Source organism: Erpetoichthys calabaricus, chromosome 5 (assembly GCF_900747795.2).
Source record: "Erpetoichthys calabaricus chromosome 5, fErpCal1.3, whole genome shotgun sequence".
Lineage (NCBI taxonomy): Eukaryota > Metazoa > Chordata > Cladistia > Polypteriformes > Polypteridae > Erpetoichthys > Erpetoichthys calabaricus.
Window position 1 is genome coordinate 26,245,555 of NC_041398.2, and position 18,967 is coordinate 26,264,521.

Sequence of the window (18,967 nt, forward strand, 5' to 3'; positions counted from 1 at the left end):
AAAGGAGACAACACCCCTAGGTTATTTTATTTTTATATGTGATGTTCACAGAGTGTAAATACTGTTTATGTGTGTGACACCTCAGAGCCTGTGGGGGTCTTAAACTGGTAATGCCATAGCTCATTCTGTCAGTTAAATAGATAATACAGAAGAGTTGAAACTTGTCATTCATTATGCACCCAGTTTTTCCTAATAACCAAATTAATCCAACTGTCACTAAAGCATAAAATATCTAGTCAGAGGTGGGTAAATATTTGTAAAGAATTCCTCATTGTCTGCACAAACTTCACAGTAGAACGCATGCACTATATAATACATATGATATGAGAGCTCTCATATCATATCTGGAGAACACTGGGAAAGATGCCCACATGACACTCCAAAGGATTACATTACAGAAGAAAATGGCAGCATCTTTTAATACCACTGTCCGAACTGGCAGTTGAGCGATTTCTTAATTAGAGACACGGACTCTGTGTCTTTTTACTAAAGATTAATAGTTACAGTAAATGTATGATTGTATTTTTTATATTATGCAATATAAATATTTCCATGCATCACTGTCTTTTTCTGTAGTATTACACTATACTTCATTCCAAATAAAAGTTAAAAATATTGTTTTGATATTTATAATGGCATATTTGAGCATTTTCGTGGCTGTAACAGTCTGTCTGATGTGTGTGGAATTTATTTACATTTATTCGGCTGACGCTTTTATCCAAAGCAGCTTTCAACTCTTGAGATACAATTGATTACACTTCTTCTTTTTTTTTTTCCAATTGGAGCACAGGTGGGTGAAGTGACTTGCTCGTGCTCACATAGTGTCAGTGGTGGGATACAAACCCACAACCTCAGGGTTTGAAGTCCAAAGCCTTAACCACTGTACCACACTGCCTATTTTGTTACATTACAGTACTAAGTCTGGTGAACCTGCTCATGAGGTGGTCTAAGTTAGTACGCAACTTTGTACTCCATCTCAAACTCCAGTAAGGCCATTGCAACTGCACTTAATTTTTGGTCTTGATCTGCTGCCAGTTTGCAGCTCTGAAGCTCATTGCAACGGTGCCAGTTCCCTAAGTTAGTCTTAGATAAATACATACTAAGACCAGACCAGTACAGGATTGCCCCCAAATCATTGCATACTGCAGCTGACCCCGTGTGACAGTGGTGCAATCATCCTAGCCATAACAAGAAACAGGCACAATTACAGGGTGAGTTGACAGCTTAACAGGTTCTTAACAAATAGCAAAAAATATATTAACTTTTGTAAAATGTATTTTTGCTCTTTATAATAAAATCAAAATACTCAGAAATACACAGTTAGGGCTGCAGCCTTCATTAGAACATTAAAACAATTTAGATAAGAACTGGTCATTCAGCAGAGTAAAGCTCACCAAAAAACATCATCTAGTTTTGAAAGTTCCTAAAGTCTTACATGAGTACAATTATAATTACATGAGTACAATTACAATTACATGAGTACAAGCAAATATCAGGATATAAATTTCCCCCTACAATAGACAAATAATGAAAGGCACTATATAACATTTAATAGAAGGGGCTATGCATATACAGATATAAAATATTTTCCCAAACAAAGGCCATATACTGTTGTAAAATCCCAGCATCAGTTCTTGGGATCGACACTTTGAAAGAACGCCAGCTCATGCCTCATTTGGATTTGAAAGATTTTCAAAGCCTCATCCATGTCTATTTTGTCTTTGTATTCCTGAAGAAGCTTCTCATAGTGATCCCGTGATTTGTCCTTTGCATTATCCATCTTGAACTGGTAGTAGGGGCTGCATCTTGTGATACTGAGCTTTTCAGAAATGTAGGGCCACAGCCGAGCACAGGGTAGGAGTGCAATCACCATGTACAGACCTTCGTCTGTTCTCTTAGCTATTTTTTCATATTCCTCTACATATTCCTGTGCAGCTTTGTTAGGAATAATGCTGCTTGCATCCTTGAGAAGGGAAAAGAAGAAATAAGAAGCAGAGAAATAAACTGAGCAATGTAGTAAAAGTGACTAATCATCTATTCATTTCTGACATCCTATAGCAGTAAACTAAAGGCAAAAGATGGTGAATGCTGGTTAAGGTCTTTGAAAATCTTATTGTTATTGTTCACTTGACTTTGTAATGCTGTTAAGACATTTTATTTAATGTATCATTATGTTTGTTTTGTTATTAGTTGGAGCATCAATACAGGCATTCTGTGTTGGGTCGATCTGATTGATTACCTTTCTCCATACAGCTCAGTCCTGCACTTTCTCCTCAGTCAGACTCTTTTCCTTCAGATCTTCTTTTACTTTATCCATCCACCTCTGCTTTGGCCTCCCTCACTTTCTCTTCCCTTGTACTTCCATTCCTATCACTCTTTTACCCACATATTCCTTGTCTCTCCTCATCGCAACTCCATAACACTTCAACCTACTTTCCTGTGCTTTCTTAGATATCTCTCCCACTTTCATTGTATCTCTGATTGTCCAATTTCTTATTCGGCCCTTTTTTGTAGTCCCACACATCCATCTAAACATTCTCATTTCTGACACATCTAACTTCTTCTCTTGCACTCCCTTTACTGACCATGTCTACATACATCATTTCTGGTCTTTCCACTGTCTTAAAAACTTACCTTTAACCTTTGCCTTAATTCTTCAGTCACACAGTACTCCTGATAACTTCTTCCATTTGCTTCGTCCACACTGCACTCTATGGGTTATCTCTGCATCTTATTTTCCATCTTGGGCTACCACTGATCCTAGGTGTTTAAACTTATTCACTCTTTTCAATAGCTCTCCCTGCAGGCTAACTTATGAATTCTGATCATCACTAAATCTCTTCTATTCTGTCGTCTTCCTATTTATCTTCAATTCTCAATCTTCCAAAGCCCGTCTGCATTCTTCCAACTTCCTTTCCATTAATTCTTTTCTGGTGCTATACAACAAAATGTCATCAGCAAAATGCCAGCACCAAGGGGATTAATCTTTTACCCCTCTACAGAAAACACAAGCAGATAGTGCTCGTAGAAATACAGCATATGGTGAAAATAGTGAATATTCCTAAAATTAGATCTAGGAGTTGCAAAAATAGTCAAACTGGCCCAAATAGATTTGATCAGCAACTATTTGATTGGCAGTGATATCATTCAAGAAGAAGCTTTGGGTGCACCGCCAGGTCTTTGCACAAATCAGAATGAAGAGCATTATTTACAAATGTGAAAGAAGGAAGTTAGACAGAGAGAAGTTTCTCCTTAATGGATTGACCAAAACAGAATATTCCTGCACTCTAAGCTGTGTTTTCGGTGAGACAAGGTGTAAAATGCAACTGCCGGAAGCGACATCCCAATTGTGCCTTCAGACAGCTTGTGTGTTTTTTGGGAAGCTTCATCACCAAGTCACTGAGTGTGGGGTAGAAGGGTATAGGTTTAAGGTGCATTGGGACTCCTTTTGGAACAGATGGGGCCTGTTCTGCTGTGATGGGTTACATCTGAAGCGGGGGCACTAATGTAATGAGAGGTGTATGCGTAAGTTAGTCAAGGATTGTTTAAACTAGAGAATGGAGGGACAGGTAGTTTAGGACAGGCCAGGTTTAGAACTGTACATGTAAAAACAAACAATAGTGTAAAAATAAAAATGCAAAATAATGTAAATTCTAATTCAATGTTTAAGTGAAAATGTAACATGAGTAACACATTACAAATAGCTTGCCTTAATGCTAGAAGTATTGAATGTAAAACATGCAAGTTGGAGTTGTATGTAGAGGAGCATAATTGTAATATTATAGCAATAATGGAAACCTGGCTAAATAACAAAGATGGGAATGAATATAACATAGAGGGATACACATTTTTAGGAAGGATAGACAGAACAGAAAAGGAGGTGGGGTTGCTGTTTATGTCAGACAGAACTTTACCGCAAGTCCTCTTCAGTTGGATGATGAGCTCCATCTTAGAGAGCACATGTGGCATTGTCTGGTAAGCATTAGGGGAAGAGGCCTTATTTTATCAGTTTGTTATAGACCACCCAATGCAGACAATAATTTAAACACAAATCTTTAAGTAATATTGAAAAGGCAAGTTTACAGGGGATATTATAGTCATGGGAGACTTTTAACGATACGCATGTCAACTGGCATAACCTTACAAATGACGGAGCACAAGAGCAGGAGCTTTCAGAAGTAATCAGTGACTGTTTTTTAAGACAGCATGTTAAAGCACCAATGCAGGGTGAAGCCTGTCTGGATTTAGTATTGTAATAATCAAGATAGAATTGAGGGTGTAGCGGTGACTAGACCACTAGGGTCAAGTGACCATAATATAATACAATTCTCAGTATTTTGTAAGAGTGCAGATGCAAAGACTGAAACTGTTAAGTTTAACTTTGGCGGGGCAAATTTTGAGCAGATGCAACAAAGTCTAAGGAGGATACTCTTGGATAAGCTCTTAAGTGTGGAGACAGTCAAGGAGCAGTGGAACAGGTTTAAAAATGTTTTACATGTAATGCAGGACAGATACATACCTAAAATTGGAATTAATAGGAAATTTTTAAAAACTCTCCAGTGGGTTAATAAAGAGTTAAAAAAAGAAGCTGCAAAGGAAAAAACTGCTGTGTAAGGCACATAAGACTAATAACTCCAAAGTGAATCGTAGAGCGTAAGAGAACATGAGGGCATCCATTAAACAGTTTTTAATGTAAATCAGTGTTGAATCTCTGAATTGTGTGATGCATTTCTCTATTTTTCAAGTTATTTACTTAAATCATATGCTGTAAGTAACTCAGGAAATATGACAAAAAATATATACATATATGATTATATATCAGTTTCAATTACATTAGTAAGCTAAATAAGATATGTTTACAAAGGATATACTGGATGTATACAGTAGAAAAGAAATAAAATACACTTTAATAATAGGACTGTAAAGTGGAGGTTCAATTCAGTATTTTATTAAAGACCTTATATATTTCTGATACTTTCCATAACTTAATTAGTTTTATGGATTTACAATAAATAGTATCTTCTGAAAAAAATAATAAAATAATTGTTTCCATTTTCATTATTTCAATTTGTGAAAAAATATTTACCACATAATAAAAGCTTAATAGGAAATCAAATAGAGTTGTTCTTGTTTACATTTTCATAATACTGTAAAAAATATTGTCTTAATTATAAGGAAATGTAAGGGATACTGAGAAAATATGTTGCATTGCTTTAGTTTCTGCCTTACAGAATGTACAGTTGGCTCCTGATTTGGATCCAACTTTGGCAAGAAAGCCTTAATGGGCTAAATTTCATATAACAATTTATAATGTATTTTTGAGACTTTGGGAAACAATATTAAACTCTTGGTGAGTTATGATAGCAAAATGTAACAAAAAATGCTAGTGATCTAAAAGATAATACTTTTTAATCAATGAGGTGTCTACAAAAATATTGTTGTTTACCAATTATCTATGTAAAGTGAAAGCTTTAGCCACTATAACATACTGGTTACATGACCAATTTGTCATTTATGTATAATGTGGTTGATTTTTTAAGTACATATTTGATACCTAAATTGAGATATAACTTACACATGATAATTTGGTGGTTGCTTCTTTTCAAAGTCACTTGCATATGAAATGAGATAATACAATATATGTAAAAAAAAATCTAAGTAATCAATCACAGATTTTGATACAAGACTCAGATTCCAATAGCTGGCTGGAGGCAAGCATACATTTCTTGGTAGGAGAAAAATCCAGAAGTACTATAGAATCAGACATTTTATTTTAAGTGATAAAACAGTTCTGATGTGGTACACAGTAAGTATGAACAGTAATTGCAATGAAAACAGTTATTAATTCTAGCGCAGATTACCAAAGTACTTTAAAAGCAACGCACAGCTAATGACAATGAATGAGATAAAACAATCAAGAGAAAGTTTTTCTCTCGTAATACTTTTTAACAAGCACTGACTGATGTAAACAAGAAAATAATACATTTAAATAGACTAGACGATTATATATAAAAGCCTAATCACAGAAATCGAAATGCCCCACATGCTCTTCTATTAATGAAGTATTACATATTTTAAGGGTATATTGTTATGTTAAAATTGAAGCTTCATTAGCAGAGTAAGTTAGTCTGTTTGCCTTCTATTAAACATAGCAAACAATATGCGAAAACTATGATATTTCTATAAACATTAACTATTTGGAAAGTTCTGTAACAACAGTAGACCTGCAGACTGTCAGTAGATGTGTGGCCTGATTTCCACAATGAAACATCATTTCTTGTCTCTCTGTGTACATGCACCCTGTCAGTGGACGTGGCTTCATAGTGGATGTCTGCACCCAGACTCTGTTGGGACTTTTTCTTGCTACACATGAGAATTCTGTGTGGCTCTGCCTTACTGACCTGACACTCTGTCCTTTCATAAACTTAACTATTTCCTGGTAAAGGGTTGCATTTCTGCTTTTCTGGAATACTCTCATGATGAACTTCACAATGTTACACAATCTGTTTAGTGGAAGTGCTCACTCTGGAATACCTTGGCATACCGCACTACTGTTTGTTCTGATCTATGCAATGCAGCTCAGAGTTTTCATCACAAAAGTGTCAATTTGCCAAACCTGCACTGCATTGAAATAAATCCTGCATATGAATCTGTGCACAATGAACTTTCTACCACTGCCACAACTACTTTTAACACCTTTTTAAAGGTCCTTGACAAGGTTAAGTACTGCTACTGTATGAATTTGTTATGAACTGCAGTTATTGTATGTTATACGTACCTGACACTTTGCAAATACTTTCCGAATTTGTGTCTTTCAACGAAGCAGCTCTGTCTGGTCTGTTTACTTTACAGAAATCTGCTGCTCAGGTAGGCACGGCAGTCAAGCTGCAATGGTTAGATATGATCTAAACATCAAAAACATCACTGGTCACTGAATGTCTATTGTCCTTCAAAGGTTTGGCTCTAAGCTAATAACAAAATCCAGTCCTGAGTTACTGATCATTCTCCGTAATGCAATGGTCTTACTCCTTACTAGGTGGTCATTCATGAGGTTAATTTAACATCTTCATTAATGTTCCTACATGTAATTGTTCTTTGTTATTGTTTTTTTTTCTGCTGTTTTGTGTTTTTGTAGTTTTTTTCTTCTTGTTGTTTTTTATTTTAATTTAGAATTTTATGTTTCTTTTAGGGCGGCACGGTGGCACAGTGGTAGCGCTACTGCCTCGCAGTTAGGAGACCCGGGTTCGCTTCCCGGGTCCTCCCTGCGTGGAGTTTGCATGTTCTCTCCGTGTCTGCGTGGGTTTCCTCCGGGCGCTCCGGTTTCCTCCCACAGTCCAAAGACATGCAGGTTAGGTGGATTGGTGATTCTAAATTGGCCCTAGTGTGTGCTTGGTGTGTGGGTGTGTTTGTGTGTGTCCTGCGGTGGGTTGGCATCCTGCCCAGGATTGGTTCCCTGCCTTGTGCCCTGTGTTGGCTGGGATTGGCTCCAGCGGACCCCCGTGGCCCTGTGTTCGGATTCAGCGGGTTGGAAAATGGATGGATGGATGGATGTTTCTTTTATATATCTCTGTTAGTTGGTGTTTAATGTTTGATATTAGATTTTTATCATTGTTACTAATTTAATCTTTTTATGTGCCATTATTCTGTTTGTACCTATTCAAATATTTGTGAAGTGCTTTGAGCATGGGAAAGGTGCTCTATAAATAAAATTATTATTATTATAATTATTATATCTAATTGGTTACATGCAACAATTTCAGCCTGGATGTCTTCACTGCCACCATGGTAAAGTGTGTCTATTTGGACTCTTTAAGTGTGCTTTGCTAAAACAAGTATCCTTGTGCCTGGAGGAGCTTCCTGCATCCTTTAACCAGTTCTGCCCACAAATACACCTTAATATCCTGTATGACATAAGATCATTCCAGCACCTGTGTTCCACAAAATCAGTAAAGTTAAAATCAGATAAATTCCGCAGTAAGGAGACTGTGGAAGATTGTGGGTTCGCTTCCCAGTTCCTCCCTGTGTGGATAGCGCTTTGAGTACTGAGAAAAGCGCTATATAAATGTAATGAATTATTATTATTATTATTACCTTAAGATTGTTGTTTTCCTGCATCATCTCCAGAAAATTTTTGTAGCTTGTGGCTCTGTCTTCTAGAAATTTCTTCACATCGTCTGGCATGTTTGTATTCTTAAGAGCAATATTGAGGGCATTAAACACACCCTGTATATAGTAAATATCCTGGATCATCAGTTTCATGTAGCGCTCAGCTATTAAGGTGTTATCGTTTATTTCTTTCAAGAAGTTGGTCTTTATTACTTCCCCCACAATATCCTGGCTCTTATCCCATAGCTGGTCATAGACGCTGTCTTGGCTACACTCTGAAAAGACAGCAGTCAAACATCAAGAATGCTGAATTGTATGTGATTCAGTTTACAGAATACAATTTAAGCACACTTGTCTACCCTTTTCACGTTAAAGTACAACTTAGTAGGTAGGGTGACCAGTATAATTTGTCAAGAAGTATAGGTAGAAAGTACAACTGAACCTCCATTTTCATTGAAAGCACCTGTCTTATGGCCCTGCCCGGCAGTGATACAACTCAAGGCTCAGTTTTAGGAGAAAGAAACATCAGCACAAAGAAGGAGATAAGACATGTAAATAGACTCCAGCTAACTTCAGCCAGCCACGTCACAATGGGGGGTATATTGTGGACTTCCTCAAATGGTAGATTTCCACCAGAACCTACTGGGAGTCTCTTATCTGCTTCTAAGTGTAAGTTGGAGGGTTAACTTTGGTGGAGTTTAAAAAAAGATGCATCTTTCTTATCACTAACTTAATCTGGAGCTGGAGGGAGCTGAGATAATAAAGACTTTTGAATATAGAAAAAACTACCATAGATATAATTGAAGAATACTGTTTGTATGTAATATGATAGATTTGACATCTGTCAAGGATTCAGAAGTTCATTGCCGTTTTAAAAAAATAGTGGATGGAGTGATGACCTGATTGTTCTAGACAGCAGAAAAGCTGCAAGATGACTAGTGTTTGAGTGACAAACAGTACGACAGAAGTTGTGTGCAGCTGCACAGCTTCTCAGTACTCAGACCACCAATGATGGTGATCATAAATGTTTTGGAGCAGATCTGTGAATTTTGGACGTTTCACCCTTACAATAAGAAGATGCTGTAAGTACAGACTGGCCACATATTACCAGTAGCTGAACACACTGCTTTCTAGTTGCATTTTGGTCATCAGAATCTAAGGCGAATGCACCAAGGGCTTATCTCTGAATGCAGTGAAGCAGAAACAAGTGGTCAGAAGCCATGATTTGGTTGCAATGGAAACGGGCACAGAGATTTTGGCTTACAATGCTCTCCATTGTTTTTAGTATATTAAGAAGCAGCAAGATACTGTAGAATGATAACTGTTTGGGTTCACTTGTGATCTGACTTTGCAGACATAGGACGTGAATGTATATTTTCACCTAGTTCACACTCTGCCAGATCAAACAGACAAAAGTAACAACCATGTGAAAGATGGGTCAAGCCCTTCAACATATGTCTTTAGTGCATGTGTACAAATCTCATTATGTCCAGTGGGTTTATTGAAGTTTAAACTTCTCATTAATTGGAGTTCCTCACAGCCTTTAATGCTGATGTTAATAAGACAAGTGTTAGTATGATAACCCAAATAAGGAGGGTCCCATAGTCAAGGGTAGCTTTCCCCTGTAAGAAGCTCAGCTTTTGGCCTTGCTAATGAGATCATGTCATCACCTACTAGAAGAGAGGGGAGAGAAGCTATCCCAACTTGCCCTTCACACCTTTGATGATATGTAAGTAACTTTTGGACAAGCCAGGATACATTTTGAACTCAATCAGTCAGTCAGTCAGTTTATCTGTGATGCCTTCTGCTGTACTTTCAAAAGTACATCGGCGTGGTTCTGTATATTAAAGTCTTTTTGAAAGTGTTTCCCAAGTTCAACTTGACCAGCTGCATTGTTAGAAGAATCCCCCCACATCTTGTATTGGGTGTCACCACATATGACAGTGACACAGATAGGATGAGACATTCCACACCCCATGATTATATATTTAAAAGTTAACTCTATCACAGCACTGGTGGTAATGTGCAATACTTACTTCCTGGTGATGTCCATTTAGCACTAGGATCTTGTATATCAATACTCCACACCATACTTCTGAAAAAAAAAATGTAGTTTTTTAGTACGTTTTCCATTTCCTGAAACTCTTAATGTTTGCATTTTAGATGTACATTGATTATTGCCTTATACTATGTGTGCTTGTAAACACAAAAGTTTTTCAAATTATGTTCCCTTGTGGTGCTGTATTGTATTTGTAAATCTGTGTAAGTGCTATCAGTGTGTTGTCAATGAATAGTGCTATACAAGAGTTGCTGTCTGTGAGGTTTTGCTCTGACTCCACACTTTCAGTTTCTCTCACTTTATGGTGGCTCTAAGAAATTGCAAATGGATGGAACAGTAAGAATGAATGGAACTGTAACAATCAAACTTACGCAAAATTTCTATTAAGTACACACACAGATTTCTTGATATACATGTCCATGTTTTGATGTTTAAATTGTTCTTGACTGTTTTATGCCTTGTGCCTAGTGCTGCAAAGATAGGCTTCAGATCCCCATGAGCCTGAACTGGGTTTGGCAGGGGTTGGGAAAATGTTGTTTTAACAGATTATATAATATAACATAACTGCAGAGGGTAGTTTGTGATGTATAATTTAGCACTGATGTAATATTTTGAAACAGACAGCTATGAAACCATTATATCAACATAATCAAACAAGAGACTCTCTTTCTTTGCAGAATGAAGATTATACCATGTGCCAAGAAACCAAAGACTTTATACAAAGCTGTCCATTACTGTCTTGAAAAAAGACCAGGATAGAAAAAGAAGGAGAAGTCTCAAATATGTTCTTATCCTATTATGCTGAATACTAAGAGTGTTTAATGTGGGAAACAAATGCCTTACAGGACCTCAGGTGATTTCTTCCTTAAATACACCCCAAATGCCAATGTCAGCTGCAAAAGAGAGAAGATGACTCCAGGATTCTGACCCTAATACACTTTTCAAGTCATCTTTCATCCAGTGTCTGTGTTCTTTTGCCCATTTTAACCTTCCCTTTTATTTTTCCAGTTTCACCTATGGCTTCTTCTTTGAAACCTTGACTTTTAGGTCAGCATATTCAAGCATACATATTCAAGGCAAATCTATATGCAAATATGTAAATACAGTAAAAACGCATATATCTGCATGACAAATTAAATCATAAATAATTGTGACATACTAAATTACTGCACTTTACAATTACTTTCTTATACTCACTTGATCCAATTCAGCATCTTAGAGGACAGCACTAGGTGCAAGGCATTAAACAGCACAGGACAGTGCCAAGATCTTATGAATTTACAATTATAAAGAGTACAGTTTAAAGATAACTTCCTACTTATACTGTGATGTGTTTTCATGGGAACACATTTTCTTTTTTGTCTGCATTGACAGAAATCAATGCAACATTCATGAACCTAAGTATTAGTCCTGGAGGCTCTTTGGATTCAGCCAGCAGTACGGTGATAAATTGAAAAGACAGCATAAGAAAGAATATTAAAGATACTCATTTAACAAGAGTCTTCAAAGTAGAACAACTTTTTAAATAAGCATTTAGCATGAATTAAACCATTAAGGTAATTAATAAAAATCCATTTTTACCTCATTGCAAGCAAGCTCAGTATCAGGATACTCATTCTGGTCATCATTCCTGTCCCAGTAAAGAAAGAAAACTGCCTTCTGCTATTCTCCGCTTTTAGAATGGTCTTGGCTCCTGGCACTGATTCAAGAAATGAAAGCCAGAAACAAACTACTTAGAAAGTAAGATGATTGTAGGCAAACATCATGTGAACCCTGCCTTAAAAAACATCAGATATAAAAATTATGTTTAAAATTTCACTTACAAGCTTTTCAGCTGATTAACTTCTATTCCGTGTTCTGTAATCAGCTATCCTGCTGCCTCAAAGTCATCACATCCCATTGTTAGATACAGCTATCTAAGTTTATATTACACACCTGATGAAAGCTATACAGTTGAACCTTTAAGACTTGTACCCTCTTCCATGTTCAGTGTGGACATAACTTGTTTTCCGTTATGTTTATAATATGCATTTCAAATCTCATTCATTCACACCATTTTCTAAACTCACTTCTTCCAGCACAGAAAGCCTAATCATATCCCAAGATCGTGGGGCATGAGGCAGAAAACCAGACAGAAGTACAAATCCATTTATCATACAGCACACACTCAGTCACACACACATCTGATCACTTAAGAGTCAACAATTAACTTTAGCACCATAAGTTAGTGGCATTATTCTTGAGGCAATTATTTTAACAATTTCTTCCCAAGATATTGATACAGGCCCCATACTTATTTCTTATTTTATTGTCTTAATCCTTCAAACATTTTAACCATTGGCTTAATAATAATAATACTAATAATAATAATAACCCCCTAAGGTCTACCATGGGGTCATTATATCCTCAAATTGAATGCAGGAGTTTTATGCTCCTGATAAGACCACCCATGCTGATAAAAGCTCAAGGGGAAGGGGCCATACTAAAGGTAGACCACTACCCGCTCCAGAAGAGAAATAAAAAAAAAAACAAATGGTTAGAACAAGAAATGGAATTCATACTGACTCAGTCGTAAACCAGAATAAGAAGGACTGCATTCATGAGTTAAGTAGAGTTCCATGTTTGAAAAATGAGCTACCATATCCCTTGGCTCCTGGTGGTGAAAGCAGCACTGGCCAAGGTATGGCTACTGCAATGGCTGCTCCATAGAGTGGAGGGCCTGACCACCAGACCCAAACTGCTATGGCTGTTTTGGGGGCACACAAGCCCCTGACCACCAAAGAAGGCAAAATCTGCTAGCACATTAAATGGACAAAATATATTAAGGAGTTCATCGTGTATATATTATACAATTACAGGATTAGAAAGAGACACAATACATTACATGCACAAATTATACAGAGCCCATACACAGAAATACCCAACACAAACCACAGAACAAATAATCACAGATCAGCAGTGAACAGTGATCACACATAATCATATCCCACAAAAAAGACTCAAACAAATCAAACTCACTGAAACAAACAGGAAATACCAACAACAACATGTGACACACAGCCAGATAATACATTTAACAATGTACGAGGTGTGATCAAAAAGTACAGTGAATGTTGATGAAGAGCACCATCCAAGAGCAACGCAAAACAATTCAGTGCAGGTTCTGACATGTCCATCCCAGAGCCAAGTTTGTGACAAGTTTCACCTTGTTTGATACTGTCAGTCGTTTGTGAGCCACTGTTGAGTTCAAGTGTGTTTTTCAAGTTTGTCTTTAGTAATGGAAATTGAGCAATGCATTAACATGAAATTTTGTTTTAAATTGCCAAAAGCTCAGGAAACCCATCAGATGTTAAAATCGGTTTATGGTGACATTGCATCGACTATTAAGACTGTTTACAAGTGGTTTGATCGATTTCGTAAAGGATCTGACTTGGTTGAAGACGAGAAAAGATCAGGACGTCATTCAACATCAATAACAGAGGAAAAATGTTGAAACAGTTTCATTCTTCATCAAGACAACGTTCCTTGTCACACATCCCTTCTAGTATGATAATTTCTGTTGAATAAAAACATTACGCTGTGTCCGCAACCACCTTATTCGCCGGATCTGGCACTGTGCAACTTCTGGCTGTTCCCTAAATTGAAAATGACCATGAAAGGCAAACGATTTCAATCCATTGAGGACATCCAGACAGCCACAACAGCCCAACTAAAGACACTCTCGAAAGTAAACTTCCAGAACTGGAAAAGTGGCAAGAGTGTTGGGATAAGTGCATTCGAAGAGGAGGAGAGTATTTTGAGGGTGTCTAGTAGTTGTAAATTTTTTACTGCAATAAACATTTCTTTTTTAAAACATTCACCGTATTTTTTGATAACACCTCAAACACCTTAGATCAGTGAATACTACAACTGATATTGTTACTGATGAAGTCACCAAGACACTAGCCATTAAGGATTACATATCACTACACAAACTGAAAGAGGACTTTGAGTGACCACTTTGTGTCTCCTTATATGAAAACCACTAAACACAAACTTTCATTAACAACAAAACTAACTAATGAAAATATGCTTCCACAAACAAACCATAGTAGAAGTACATCCCCAACTCAGTACTAGAGAATTCCATGCATACAGTACACTGGGACAAACCTATATAGACAGACAAAACTATCCACCATAAAACACCATTTCCGCATTATATAAAATCCTATTAGAGTCCCTACCTTTCAAAGATCCAAGAGAACATTAGGAAGAAGATCTCTTAATCAATATATCAGAAAAGGAGTGGAAGGTAGCAAAGCAGAGAATTCACTCAAGCTCCATATGTGCAAAGCATAGAATTATTCAACTAAAAATTATATATCGAGCTCATCTGTCTCGCTTAAAACTGTCCAAAATGTTTCCAGGACAAGATCCAACCTGCGAACGCTGCAACCAAGCTCCTGCCTCACTGGGTCACATGTTTTGGGCCTGCACCAAACTAACATCATTTTGGACCAAAATTTTTAAGTGCCTTTCAGAAAGCCTTGGGGTCACAATCCCTCCTAACCCATTAACAGCTGTGTTCGGTGTTCTTCCAGACGAACTTGAAGTGGAGAAGGACAAGCAAACGGTGATTGCATTCACTGCACTTTTGGCACGCAGACTTATTCTGTTAAATTGGAAGAATCCTAACTCTCCTCTGATAAGTCAGTGGGAAACCGATGTTTTATATTATTTGAAATTGGAAAAAATCAAATTCTCAGTTAGAGGATCTGTACAAAATTTTTTCAAAACCTGGCAGGATCTGAGCAATATTATTTTAGAATAAGAGAAATAACTATTACTGCATTTAATTCCCATCTCCATCTCCTATTTACCTATATATTTATTTCTCCCTTTCTTTTGTTTATTGTTGCCTTATTAAAAACCCTAAGCAATTCTCCTTTGGCTAAGCTCTCCTTCTCAGGGGTGGGGTTTGATTTGTCTTCAATTTTGTTTGGTTATAAATTATCTATTTGTATGGAAATGATTACAATAAAAATTAATAAATAAATAAATAAAAAACTATCCACCATAACAGACCAGTCATAACACTGGTAGAGAAACAAAATAAAGCTACAAATATTATTGACATTGCCATACCAAACATACACCATTTACAAAATATACCCACAAATAAAAAGCAGAAAAATCATGCAGCTTGTGGACAATGAGCAAGGTTGCCATTGTGCCCACTGTTGTCTCCACCACTGGTGTCATCCCAGTTACTATGGTGGAGCTTCTCTTGTTGTAGCTGCCAGAGGTGAACTGCTACTCTCTGCCTTGAACCCTCTTCCTTGCAGGAAGTCAAATACCTGAGACACCAACCTTTAAAGAAACACTTAGTTAAAAGAAAGGTAATGAAGATTGATTAACTAAATTATACTTAACTAAGACAGACAAAAAAGACAAAGGAAGACTAACAATTAGGCAGAAAGGCGGAAGAAAATACAAACAAAAACAAAAACCAAACCTGAATGAAAGCCAAAATAATAGTAAACCAAAATAAAAAAAAAGTATGCACACTATCTTAAAGATTGAACTAAAGGTAAAATCAAAACCATAATCAAAAACTGTAGTAATAAACAAGACTTTACTGCAATCAGTGCTTGAACTGGAGATACTGTATAAGTGCTGGTACTCTCTGTTTAAGACTGATTTATTCACTCAATAAGCTTTTCCCTTGTAATGTTGTGTATGCCTTTATTATTTTATTTTACTTTTAAGACAAATAGTGTGCGCATAGGGGTGAAGAGCAATACTAATCACTACATCACAATGCATAGTACATGTGATTTGCTGAATTAAGTTTATTGAGCAGATTTGTGTGTGAGGAGGTTGCCCTGGAACTAGGATGGCTGTATGTGCTAAAGAATAATTATCAGCTCTATATAATTAGACTTAGAATTAATATATGATTTTGGAATTACACATATGTCCAACAATATTCTATCACAATTTAATGCATTAAATAAAACTATTCCTTATTAACATTTTTTGATAAAACATCACTGAACTTAATGCAACTCATTAGAACATTATATTTATTAAAGAATTATTTGGAAAAAGTACAATGCTCAAACTTATTTTATAACCAATCCATTTTTTATGTATTAAGGTATGCCTTTATTTTAAACTTTTTTCTTGAAGCATAACAGCTCCTTTGGATTTTCTTTTTTTTATTTTTCTTTGCTGTGTTCAGTATTTTGTAATGTCAACTGCTTATGTTACCAATGTCCCCTAAGAAATGGAAACTGTCACCTTCTCTGTCTATCCTGCATTGTTTTTTATTAGTTCCTGTGTCTGACTTCATCCTACACAATTATTTAGCTAGCAGATTAAAACATGTTCCTCCAGTTTTAAGCATGTCTTTTGTATTCTATACATTTCTCTGTTCCTTTATTTGCTGTCATTAGAACTGTGTTATCCATTCAATGAGAAAAAATAAAATGGCTTGCAGAATGCAAGCCTTGATTATTGCTGGAATTATATACTTACACTAAAGTTTTTTCCTTTTGTTTCAGTGATCACATGTTATATATTACTTATTTATGATTAACAACTACTCAGGTTAGCATGGATGTCTTCATCTTTAGTATTGCAATTGTATTCCACTGTAATTGATGACTATATTTTGTTAAATGCAACTGAAAGTTTGAAATTTCTGAGAAAAATCTGTTTTTTACAAGTTCAAAAACTATGTAGCAGCATTCAGTAAGTAAGCGCATGTTAAAGAGGATCAGCTTACCTATAATTGTGAAGCGAGCATCAGTGTGCCAAAGAAGTGAAGGGAAGTCCCTTTATGTGTAACTTGAGATCTGGCATGAGACACAGGTGGGGAGTGTCATTCACTGGCAAAACAGTACTTTTTTAGTTTATCTGTATCTATCTGTCTTATTTAAATAATCACTTCTAAGAATTCTTGTTGCAACAGACTTCCAGTAAAAAATTGCAAGCATTTTTCTTTCATGTTTACGTTCATCCATCCTATACAGAAACACAGACAAAGCACCAGGTGTAGCCGTAAAGGATCAGCAACAGTCTTATATCAGTTTAAAATTAAAGTTGTACAGTGGTTAGAGATTTTATGATTATTTTTCATGGTTATATCCAAACTGAAAGTATTAGGATTAAAGTATGAGTTTTTCTCCGCAGGGTGTCTGGGCTCTCCCTTAAATATAGGGTGAGAAGCTCAATCATCCGGGAGGGGCTCAGAGTAGAGCCACTGCTCCTCCGCATCGAGAGGAGTCAGATGAGGTGGCTCAGGCATCTGATCAGGATGCCTCCTGGACGCCTCCCTGGTGAGGTGTTCCAGGCACATCCAACCGGGAGGAGGCCCCGGGGAAGACCCAGGACACGCTGAAGGGACTATGTCTCCCGGCTGGCCTGGGAATGCCTCGGGATTCTCCCGGAAGAGCTAGAAGAAGTGGCCGGGGAGAGAGAAATCTGGGCATCTCTGCTCAAGCTGCTGCCCCCGTGACCCGACCTCGGATAAGCGGAAGAGGATGGATGGATGGATGAAGTATTTGGATCTGAAATGAAGCAATTATTATGTAATTGAAGTGAAGACTTTCAGCTTTAATTTTGTTTTGCATAGCACCCCCCATACCCGTCCATTTCCAGGGGTTCCAAATTATATGGATATTTGCCTGTCAAGCTGTTCCATAGCCAGGTGGGAAAAGTGTGGAAGTTGCATTTGGAAGCTGTCACTGTGAACTCTCAATATGAGATCCAATAAGCTGTCTATGCAAATAAAAACACTCCATCATTAGGCAGAGAAAACAAAACAAAACCTTTAGAGAAACGCCGGGAGTGGTCAAGTCAACCATTTGGTAGATTCTTAAAAGGAAGAAACACACTGGTGAGCTCAGCAACACCAGAAGGTCTGGAAACCCACAGAACAAAACTGTGCTGGATGGTTGTAGAATTCTTCATGAAAAGAACATCTTCAACATCATTTAGCCAAACCAAGAACACTCTCTAGGAGGTAGGCCTATCATTACCAAAGGCTACAATCAAGACGAGACTTCATGAAAGTAAAGACAGAGGGTTTACCATAAGGTGCAAACCACTGGTAATCCTCAAGAATAGATTATACTTTGTCAGATAACATTTTTAAAAGCCTGTCTAGTTCTGGAAAAAATTTCTTTGGACAAAGGAAACTAAGACCAATATATACCAGAAAGCTGGAAAGAGAAGAGTATTGAAAAGAGAAGAAATAGCTTATGATTCAATGAATTCCACATCCATCATCCGGTGAATCTAGTGTTACGGCATGGCGCTGCTGGCTCTATCCTTAACATCCTTTTCCCAATATACCCAACATCTCTCCTCTGCACATGTCCAAACCAACGCAATCTTGCCTCTCTGACTTTGTGTCCCAACCGTCCAAATTGAACTGGCTCTAATGTTCTTGTTCCTACTCCTGTCCATCCTCGTTATACCCAATCCAAATCTTAACATTTTTAACTCTGCCATCACCAGCTCTATCTGCTGTTTTATGTTCATTGCCACCGTCTCCAACTCATATAACATAGCTGGTCTCAATACTGTCTTGTGGAACTTCCCTTTCACTCTTGCTGATACCCGTCTGTCACAAATTACTCCTGACACCCATTCCAACCTGCCTCCACTCTCTTTTTCACCTCTCTTCCACAATCCCCATTCCTCTGTACTGTTGATTTAAACGTATCCACCTTCGCCAGCTCTACTCCCTGCATCCTCACCATTCCACCTACCTACCTCTCATTAACACAGATTTATTCTGTCTTGTTCCTA

The 18,967-nt window shown here is 37.1% G+C and overlaps 1 protein-coding gene across 1 annotated transcript; it reads right to left on the reverse strand.

Annotated features, from left to right (window-relative positions):
* Positions 1-1,257: 1,257 nt before the first annotated feature.
* LOC114651558 (uncharacterized) lies at positions 1,258-16,959 on the reverse strand. The gene is made up of 5 exons (XM_028801368.2): positions 16,938-16,959; positions 11,747-11,864; positions 10,143-10,201; positions 8,092-8,381; positions 1,258-1,963 (listed from the first exon to the last, which is right to left on the reverse strand). The coding sequence occupies exons 2-5, from the start codon at positions 11,791-11,793 to the stop codon at positions 1,628-1,630; spliced, it is 732 nt and encodes a 243-aa protein (XP_028657201.2). The 5' UTR covers positions 11,794-11,864; positions 16,938-16,959; the 3' UTR covers positions 1,258-1,627.
* Between the last annotated feature and the right edge of the window lie 2,008 nt (positions 16,960-18,967).

What these genes read in the sequence shown, in the direction of transcription:
- LOC114651558 (XM_028801368.2), bottom strand. Translation starts at nt 11,793, where the DNA reads ATGATGACCAGAATGAGTATCCTGATACTGAGCTTGCTTGCAATGAG. An exon ending in CTGAGCTTGCTTGCAATGAG is followed by an intron (nt 10,202 to 11,746) that starts GTAAAAATGGAT and finishes TTTTTTTTTCAG; the next exon opens with AAGTATGGTGTGGAGTATTG. An exon ending in TAAATGGACATCACCAGGAA is followed by an intron (nt 8,382 to 10,142) that starts GTAAGTATTGCA and finishes CTGTCTTTTCAG; the next exon opens with AGTGTAGCCAAGACAGCGTC.